At 49.9% G+C, this 10,449-nt stretch overlaps 1 protein-coding gene across 3 annotated transcripts in view; it reads right to left on the minus strand.

The window, feature by feature from the left end:
• The window catches only part of APBB1 (amyloid beta precursor protein binding family B member 1), a 29,744-nt gene that overhangs the window by 18,912 nt on the left and 383 nt on the right, over nt 1-10,449 (minus strand). For 2 of the 3 annotated variants that reach the window (XM_014593043.2, XM_014593041.2), the window contains exons 1-2: nt 9,584-9,646; nt 2,515-3,249 (exon numbers count right to left, since the gene is read on the minus strand). In XM_014593043.2, coding sequence (XP_014448529.1) covers nt 2,515-3,235 — 721 coding nt within the window. In that variant the 5' untranslated portion in view covers nt 3,236-3,249; nt 9,584-9,646. Of the gene's footprint in view, nt 1-2,514; nt 3,250-9,583; nt 9,647-10,449 lie in introns of those variants that run through there. The other variant, XM_014593042.2, reaches the window with a different exon arrangement.

The following is a 10,449-nucleotide window of genomic DNA, read 5'->3' on the forward strand; positions in this document are numbered from 1 at the left end:
CCTCTAGCAAATTAAAGAAAAGAAAAGAAAAGAAAAGAAAAAGAAAGAAACTTTAAGAGATACAAACCATGAACCTGGACCTATTTAGGTACCAATTCACATATCCTAAACTTTTTTAAAAGAAGCAGGGCACAACGAAGAAACTGTAAACACTGACTATTTAATGATATTAAGGAATTATTATTGAAGTTTTTAGGTATAATAATAGTATTAAATTTTTGTTTCATTTTGTTAAGAAATGTATTTTTTTGGGACCAGCAGTTGGGCATAATGGCTGTCACTGGACTCCCACATAGTCGACCACGGTTCGAGTCCCAGACCCAGTAGCTTAAACTCATGCCGGGCACATGTGCATGCATGCCCAAGATCCCTAGAGGAGAATAGAGGAGGAGGGATTGTGATGTGGCCAACCCCCCGAGGGGTGATTTCTTGCTTTCAGTCTCTGTCTCTCTCTGTCTTTCTGGCAAGTGCACACACCCTATAGCAAAAACCTCTCCAAAAAAAAAAAAAAAAAAAAGAAAGAAAAGAAAAGAAAGAAAGAAAGGAAAGAAATGTATTTCAAGGGGGGCAGCAGGTGGTGTAGAAATTAAGGCACTGGACTCCCACATGGTCAATCAAGGTTTGTGTCCCAGACCTGGTAGCTTGAAACTCATGCCAGGTATGAGTGCATGCATGCCTAACATCCCAAGAGAACAAAGAAGAAGGGATTGCAGCATGACCAATCCCCCCCTGGGGGGGGTGGTGATTTCTCGCTTTCTCTCTCTCTCTGGATCTCTCTGTCTCTCCAGAAAGCACACACACCTATAGCAAAAAAACTCTAAAAAAATTTTTTTTAATTACTTTTTAGAGTTGGTCCATGGTCTAGTGGTTATAGGAGCCAGATCCTACATGGCTGGTTGTGGTTCAAATCCTGGCCCTCAGGGCTTGAAAAACATTCTAGGCACATATGTGCATGTGATCAGAATCCCAACAGGATGGGGACGGGATTGTGATGTGACCATGTCCCACTGGGGGCACTTTTTCTCTCTCCCTGTCTCTCTCTACTGAGCACCTACGCCCTCTGGCATAAATAAATAAATGAGAATTTTATCTTTTAGAAATGCATATATAAATACTTAAAGATAAAATCAGAATCACCTATGCTGGGGACCATGATGAGGGCTCAGGTGGAACAGAGGTCACTATATTGATAAATGGGGAAGTTGGGTTATGAGTAGATCAAGCTCCTAGTCCGTTCTCTCTACTTTCATATATGCTTGGAAATGCCCACAGTAACTTTTTGAAAGGGGATGGTGTACAGCCCCAGGTTCATCTAAATTGCATACTCTACCTAATAGTTCCACAACTTGGTGTCTGGGTATGGGGTCCGCTGCCCAGTTCAGAGGGAGTCGTCCCTAATTGTTGCCTCCATTTCCACCCACAGAACTCCGGGACTGTTGCTACAGCCCATTATTTCTGCCCTTCACGTCTCGGCTCTGTCAGTATCTAATATTAGCACATGTAAAGATTCATTTTATCAAATGGGACACATTTCAATCATCCATCCTTAAAGTACTATTCTCTACCTCCTCACAAAGAGGCAGGTGTGTAGTCTTCCTGTTTCCCTGTAGTGAATATCCTCCTAGTCCCTTTTTTTTTTTGGAGACGTTTTCGCTATAGGGCACGTGCGCTCGCCAGACAGACAGAGACATAGAGACAGAAAGTGAGAAATCACCGGTGATTTCTCCTCCATTCTCCTCTCGAGATCTTGGGCACACACGCACACGCACCCGGTGTGAGTTCTAAGCCACCGGGTCTGGGATGCGAACCGCAGTCGACTACGTGGGAGTCCAGTGACATACCCATTACGCTAACTGCTGGTTCCCAATATCCTCCTATTCCTGATGACACATGAAACAGCCACTGTGGTGCTCTGCATGGGACATGTGGATCTTAAGGATATGGCGCCCCAGTCTTTCCAAAGAGTCCTCTGTGGAGAAGTGTTGTCTGCTTCCTCCAAACTTGCCTGAGTGCAGCTCACTGTGTGGTGTGAATTGGTCACAGTGTGACATACGGCCAAGAACTCAGGCTGGACTCAGATCTGCTTTAGGTCTCAGTACTATGGTGATCTTAGACTGTGACCTCAAGATAGCTACTAACCCTCTCCAGCCTCTTTTCTGACATCTGTCACATGGGCATCCTAACGGATCCACCTCACAGCCTCACCATGAGGTTTAGATACAATAACACTGAGTAGAGGGCCAGGTACCAGGTAAGTGCCGTCAGCAGACTAGTCTACCTGCCAACCACAATGGCACACATAACAGCTCAATCCATCCAGCAGGGCTTGCACAAGGGGTAATCTATCAAATCATCTAAGCACTCACTCTGAATGAGAAAACCAGGGCATGGTCTGCACAGCTCGAGGACATGGGCGCTGCCACTCACACCCAGGCTGGCCCTGGACTCTGTCTGGATGGGCCCAACTCCTGCCCTCACGCCCTCCCACACTCACATGACAAGCTGCATAAGTACCTGTGTCCTCCGGGGAGCCATAGGAGGGGCTGCCCTGGGATAAGGTTGCCCAGCTTGAGTCCTCGTCACTGGCTGCACTGTTCCGCATGCCAAACAGGAGGCTGGCACTCTTGCTGTGTTCCCGGGGGCCGTCTGTAAGTGCCTGGGGCCCGGAGGGGACCTCCACACTCTCCAGGGGCTCAGGCAGCCCAGGAGGAGAAGACAAGTCCTCCTCCTCCTCTTCCTCGTCCTCCTCATCATCATCATCCTCTGCCTCCCCTGCCGCCTTCTCCTCTCCCTCGTCTGACCCCTGCTCTTGGCTGCTGATGATCAGGCCAGATCCTCGAAGCCCTCGGTTGGCTGCATTGTGGGCCGAAAGCTCCAGCTCAGAGTACAGGTGCATCAGGCCTTTGGGACCCAAGGGTGCCGTCTCAGGCTCCTGGCTGGCCTCCTCTGCCAGGGTCAAGGTCACGTTGCGATTCTGATCACGGTGGGCCGTGGCGGCCCGCCGAAGTTGGTTCTGGCCCTCCTTTAGCCACTTGGCATTGGCAGGACCTGGCTCAGGCCCCCCACCTTCCCCCATGGCGCTGCGTAGGTCTTTGGGTCCCACGGCTGTGGCCTGCAGCTTGGCGTTGAGCAGCTGGTTATGGGCAGCGTGCAAGGGCAGGGGCAGGCTCAGTGCAGGGCCTCCGTGGCTGTTGGCATTAATGGCCGACTGGCTCAGTGACGACGGAACAGACATGGCCTTGGTAGATCCTGCGGAGTGGGGAAGGAAGACCATGTTGAGTCCCTGGGTCTGCGTTTGCCCAGACTTGTGTCTGGTACCTATTCATCACCCACTCTCAGTGGGTGGGCACGCACTGCTCCGTGTCCCATGAGCTGTCTTCCCATGAGAGTGACTGGGCAAACCTCTGTCCCGGCACCATAACCCCATCACAGACCAGTCTGAGTCTGCACCCATTCCAGCCTCCTATTCCCCAGCCCTGCACTCTCTGGGACAGCACAGCTGGCATTGGCTTTGCCCTCACTCCCACCAGCGGAGCCTCCGCACAATGACTCTCTGTGCATCCCCACCCCCAGCTCACCCAACCGGGGCTTACTGTGCCAGGCCACAGCTGGCATGGGACTGGCTCGTGTGTCTCAGACACTTGACACAGTCTGCCTCCTTCCTTCTACCACGCCACCATGAGCTCCCCGACTGTGGTCCTATCATCACACACCACTGAGCTCAACCAGTCCCCAAGCCCACTCCACAGTAAGGACTTTGAGGCTAAGGACGGAAGGAACTGCAGAACCAACCCTCGAGGGAACAGTGAAGGCAGGTGACAGAGCGAGGGCCTATGGCTCCTTCAGCCAGCTGAAGCTTTGTTCTGATGACTATTTCAATGAAATATCTCACTTCAGGTACCAGTGCCCCCCCACTCGCACTCATAATGCCATGCCTAGGTCACTGCAGGAGACTCTGATCTGGACCTTCCAGGTCTTTGCCCAAATGTCACCTCCTCGGTGAGGCCTCTCTTGAACACCCATTTTAACATTACAGGCTACCACACCCCTCCTCCACAACCCCCCTTTCCCCCAATGCCTATCACCACCTACCAAGCTAATTTACCAACTCCTTTGGTTAATGACTGTCCCTCATGACTATGGTTTAAATTACACACTGGCAAGGGTTCTGTCTTTGTTTTTTTGTTTTTCTGTTTGTTTGTTTTTTTCTCCATACAGGACACCCATCACCTAGCACAGCCTGGGCACAGAACAGGAATTCAGGAAATGCTGAATTCTCTCCTTTGGCGAAAGCATGAATGGAAGAACCCGCTCTCCCGTCTACTCCAGGCACCGTTTCAGCAACTCCTGTGCCAGTGTCAGAAAATCCTGGTTATGTCACTGTGTCTCAGCTCAACCTGGCTCACAGTGCCTGTCCAAACTGCACCTGCCCTTCAGGTAAGAAGGTGATAGCTCCCATTCCAGTGTCCTAGGACTTCCTCTTTTCAGACCCTTGTGGTCACCTTCTCCACAAGGCGCTGAGTCTTATCTAGCCTTCCAGTCCTACCACCCAGGGCCCCCTATCCAGGCCCCATGCCACTCGCCCCACTGTCCCTGGCCTTCCACTGCTCTGCCACTCTCTTTCCCAGACCCCACTACAAAGTGCTCCCTCCTGGGGCCCTCATTGGCCTTCAGTTCACAGATGTCTCTTTCTAACCAATGACTACCCAAATCTCTCTTGTCCAGAGCCCTCACTGTACTCCCACCCTCTGGTGGTACTTACCTTACTACTCTCCCCTTTCCTGATAGCCTCACGCCAAGTTCTCTTTCTACTTGATCTTCTCCCCAGTACAAATTCCCCCTCACTGGCTGCCCAACCATACGGTGCAGTTCTCATCCTTCCATTGCCTATCTGTGGAACCATGTCTCCCTGGCCCCCCACTATAGAGTTCTTTCCCTCCCTAACTCTGCTGCTGAGGTGCTCTCAGCCTCTGCAGGCACCACCCGAGGCAGGGACCACAGCTCGCCTTTCTCCTGCGTCTAGCTCCCCGGCCCCAGCACGATGTTATGCACATAGCTGTGAAGTAACTAAGGAACGGTTCTGTCTGGGTCTCCTCATGTGTTGCATGTGGTCTGCCCACTGTGGCTCCACCTGGGCACTGAGAAAACTCATGGTCATGGAGGAAAAAATAGACAGCTCTGCCTCCACCCCGAACCACAGAAATCTTCCTAAAATGGAAACCAGATTGTGTCACTCCCCAGTTCAGAAAACTAGAGGGTTACTGCTGTCTTTAGGAAAACTGATAGGCCCGAGCATATCAGCAGGACACTCAAGAGCCCCCTCAACTCAACCTCTATGACCTCTCAGACCACCTCCCACCTCCTGCCTCCTAATGTTCCAGTCACACAAGCGTGGCCGATTCTGGAACATGTCATGCACTCTCACAGCCCTGGGTCTTTGTTTACACTGCTCCCTCGGCCTGGAATCCAGTCTCCCACGGCGAGAATCTCTGCTTATATTTCAAAGCTCTGCGCAGGGCCACAGCTCCTAAGCAGTCTTTCCTGTTTTCTTTCTGCCCTCAGGTGACTTGTCCAGTGTGTCTCACAGCACCCAGGACCACACTCTCTCAGAATGTCTGAGACCCAGTCTTCGATTTTGCTTTCTTCTTTTTTTTTTTTAGAGGTTTTTTTTTTTTTTTTTTTGGGGTTTTTTTTTTTTTTTTTTTTCCGCTATAGGGTGCGTGTTCTCGCCAGACAGACAGAGAGAGACAGAGAGACAGAAAGCGAGAAATCACCCCCCAGGGGGGATGGCCATGCCGCAATCCCTTCTCCTCCATTCTCCTCTCAGGATCTTGGGCACGCATGCACACGCTCCCAGCATGAGTTGTAAGCCACCGGGTCCGGGACGTGAACCGCGGTCGACTATGTGGGAGTTCAGCGACATAGCCATTACGCTAACTGCTGGTTCCCAATTTTGCTTTCTTAAGGAGACAGTGCTGTATCTGCCATGGAGTAGGCCATCGTGTGGAAGAAAAGGAAATATGGAGGAAACAGACCCTGGTGGTGGTGGTGGCGGGGGAGGAATAGGCACTAGAAATAGATACCAGGAATGGCTCAACCTGTGTGGCCCATGGGCTGGGAGTGGGCAAAGGGAGCATTAGGGAGGGTGCCAGAGAATGACAAAGGGTCCCCAAGAGGAAAGTCAGATAGAAAAGAAGAAAGCAGAGATCTAAGAATAAAGGGAGGGAGGGAGTAAGGTTCAACAAACATCCTGGCTCAGAGACTGTTCAACAGTGGCATCTCTATAAGCTTCAGGAGGTAGAAGGTCCCAAGGATCTGGGACCAACTCCCTCCCTTCCAGAGGACCTTACAGATGAGCAACCCTTCTCTGAAGCAGAAGTACAGGGCTGGTGTCTCAGAGGTCAGTCTGGGAAGTGTGTTCTGAGAAGGGCACATGCACTGCAAGGCTGGGGCTATGAAAGGCCAGGTTGATTTCAGGGCAGTCTGGCCGTCTGGTCACCAGGACAGAAAACACCAGGGGAAAGTTCTGTTGTAAGTGTTAATGCCTGAGCAACTTGCCCAAGGTGGTATGGTCACTAGTACCTCCCTTTTTGTGTCAAAAAGTGACCAGCTGCCTAATTTCTTCAATAAAGAGCATCCTCCAACCTCTTACCCTCACTAGGGTTATCCATACCTGGAGCATCTCCAAGGATGGAAGGAGTCCGATGGGCTCTGGCTCAAGGGAAGGACCTGGGCAGGCCTTGGGGCAGGCGCTGAAAGAGGTGGTCACTAAGCCTGAAGAAGCTGATTTCAGACTGCAGGTTAGGGGATGGGTCTTCTCAAAGTCAGGGATCCTCTAGGCTGATAGCTTACTCCATGCCAGGCACTGTGCTAGGCACAGGAGGGTGATGAATAATGAAGAAAGGGTTACTCCCCGGAGTAGCTCACTGACAGGGGGAAAGAGCCATGGAAGAACTTATCACAGCGCAGTGTAAGGCCAGTACCTACGCCTGGCACCTATACATGTGACCTATGTGACAAATAAATGATTGACTACTATGAAGAGGGAAGAACAGGGCACTACAGGAGCCTGGGGCTCAAACCCAGACACTCACCAAGATCTAGAACACGACTCTCTTGAACCACCTCTTTTCAACTCCCTCTTCTCAGGGGAAGATCTACTCTCCTAATTCAGAGGAAACATAAGTTGCCAGTTGGGGCTCATCCTCAAACACACAAATATATCAGATTCAGTATCTATCTTTTTCTCTTCCTCTCCCTAAGACCAACTGCTTCCCCTATAATTTGGATCCTTCCTGCCATGCCTTTCCAGGAATTTTGAATCCATTTTCTCTTCTATCAATATATAATTAAACTCTCCTCCCTGGGATCCACTATCTACCAACTTAAAAGCAAAATGTTTCTTGACCCAACACTCCTCCAGAGACACTCACTATTCTCTTTCCTCCCCCACACAGCCAAACTTCTTCAAAGAGCTATCTCTACTCACTGTTGCCATTTCTCACCTCCCACTCACTCCTCAACCCTTTCAATCCAGCAGCCACTCCCAACCACACTCAGCAACAGCTCCCGTCCAGGTCCATAGGACCCCTGTGTCAGTTAATCCAACCAACACTTGCAGTCTTCATCTTGGCTGTATTCTCACAGCACTAGACCCCATGGACTTCTCATCCAACTTTCATCCCTGGCTTCTACGCATTCCATTTCCTGGTTTTCTTCTTTCCCTTCTGGTTACTGTTTGTTGACTTCTTAGATTCCTTTGCAGGCCATCAAATGCTGGAGTTTCTCAGGGATTGTTCTTATGCCCCTTTCTCTTCCTCAGTATAGGCACTCATTCATGCCCACAGCTTTGGTTACCCTCTGTACGTTAATGATTTCCAAATTTAAGTCTCCTTTCAGATTCTTCATCTGAGCTTCAGACAGGCACACTGAACTTTCTACCCAACATCTTCACCTGAATGTCTCAAAAGCCTCTCAAACTAATATGGCCACTCATGTTTCTCACTCTCAACCTCTAACTAACCCCCTTTTGGGAACCTGGTTCATGGAATGATTTGACCATCCATCCTGCGTGCAAACCAGAAGTAGGGGTACCAACCTTGACACATTCCTCTCCCTTATTCCCTATATTCAATCCATCCCCATATGAATTTTTTTCTCTGAGATACACTTCTGGACTTACTCCACTCTCCACACCCACTATCATCAGCAATCTACACCAAAAATTAAGACTTAAGACCAAAATTCTTTATTTTTTGTTTATATGTTTTTGCCATTGGGGCACATGCATTCTCCATAGAGACAGAAGAGGGAAACATGAGAAATCATCCTCCAGGGGGATAACCACACCACACAATCCCTTCTCCTCCATTCTCCTCTTGGGATTTTGGGTATACATGCACACATGCCCAGCATGACCCTCAAGCCTCTGGATCTAGACTCAAACTGTGGTCAGTCATGTGGACTTCCGGTGCCCCAACCACCATGCCACTACTGAGGCCCAAAGACCAAAATTCTTAACATGGCCTAAACTGTCCTGCTTGGTCTGGTCCCTGCTTTCCTTCCTCCTGCTCCCAGCTTTGGTCATTCTGCTCTCTATCCTGAGTGGCCTTTTGATTCCTTAAAAACATGATGTTCTCTCCTAGAACACATTACTTCCCCCTGTCTGAGACCTTCCTCCCCTACTTTCAGCCTAATTAACTCCTACTTATCCTTTACAGTTTAGTGCAGACCCGTGCTCTCAGAAAAGCCTTCCTTGACACTCTCTCCCTCCCCGCAGACCAGTTTAGCTTCTGCTCTTGTGTGTTCTCAAGGTACCATACCCCTCTCCTTCATGGTATTTATTACATTTATGTCATTTGATTCCCTCCTACATTGCTGGTTCTATGGGAACAGGGAGCCAGTATATTTTGGTCATAATTATTATCTTTAGAGCCAAACACAGTCCTTGGTATCCATTAGACGTTCAAACAATATTTGTTGAATGAATAAATGATCACAAGCATTTTTAAAAAGGGGTCACTCTACTGTGTTCAAAATGGTTGAAGGGAGATAGGCAAGAGGTTATACTATTAAAACAGTCAAGGAAAAGTAGGGTGGTGGCCTACATTAAGTTTGACAGCAGTGCAGATGCAGTGAAATGCATTGATTTGAGAAATACTTAGGTAGTAGATGCATCCAAACTTAGTAAAATTTAATGTAGAGAACAAGGGGGAGTGTAATCTAGAATGTTGCCCAGGGTTCCAGCTTGGGCAACTGATCGAAAAGTAGCCATTTCTGAGATCTGAAAGAATAAATTTGGAAGTAGGATAAAGAGGGACTCAGGGAAGATAGTTGGGATCTTAGGTTTGGGATTCCTGTTAGACTTCCAAAGGGATGTCAATAGTTAGACATATGACATAGACATATGACATAGACATAGACATATGCCACAATCCCTTCTCCTACACATGCACACATGCATGTGCATGTGTACCCACAGATGTATATGACAGATTTCAGGAAAGAAGTCTGGGCTGGATATATACATTTAGGAATCATCAGCATATATATGAAATCTGAAGCCCTGGATATGAATAATTACCTGGTTAGAAAGGGCAGAATGAAAGAGCACAGCTCAGAACAGACCCAAGAGTCTCCCCACCACCTAAAGAGAGAAGAAGGGAGGAGCAAATGAAATTGAGAAGGAGCAGACAATGCCGCAGGAGGGAAACCAGAAAATGCTTCAAGGAGAGTGAACTGACACACGGAACATTGCTGAAAGATGAAGGGGGTAAGAGCAAGACATCCATTGGAGTTTGCCACACAGAGGTCTCAGGTGACCTTGGCGTGGGCAGTTTCAGTGGGTGTTGGAGACAGAAGACAGAGTGGATGGTTTTAAGAATGAATGGGAAGGGACGAAATGTAGACACGGTTTTGTTTGGCTCTGAAGGACAGAAAGAGCTGGGAAGGTAGCTGGAGGGCCTCAGAACCCAAGAAACTGACAGGCAGATTCCAAACAGGCTCAGAAGAACCTCTGAATTGACAGCGGAAAAACCTCTCCTAACCAGTGCTCCTGCGAGCTAGGCCTCCCAGCTGAGCTGGGGACACAGTCGGCACCAGGGCACACCCCTTGGTCGCCGAGGGCAACAGAATGCGGCTTGACACCCCAGGCCTGGGACCCCTGGTGGAACCCGTGCAGCCAGCCTCCCGACCCCACCCCAGCCCTGGACCTCCCCTCCCCCATCCTCCACCGCCCCTTGCTTTGAGTCCCCTATACCCGCCCCCAAGTCATCCCGGAGGGGTAGAGGTAAAAGTCGGTTGGAGGGGGTCGGCGTGAGGACCGAAATGGACTCTTTAAGGGGTGGACAGGAGGGTGGTCCGAAGCCGCGCGGTGGGAGCGCGGCCCGGGGGATGGGGCCTGGTCGGGGGCCCTGGGCCGCCGCGGGGAGGGGGGTGCACGGCCCGCCG

This window comes from Tupaia chinensis, unplaced genomic scaffold (genome assembly GCF_000334495.1).
Source record: "Tupaia chinensis unplaced genomic scaffold, TupChi_1.0 Scaffold139491_1, whole genome shotgun sequence".
Classification (NCBI taxonomy): Eukaryota; Metazoa; Chordata; class Mammalia; order Scandentia; family Tupaiidae; genus Tupaia; species Tupaia belangeri.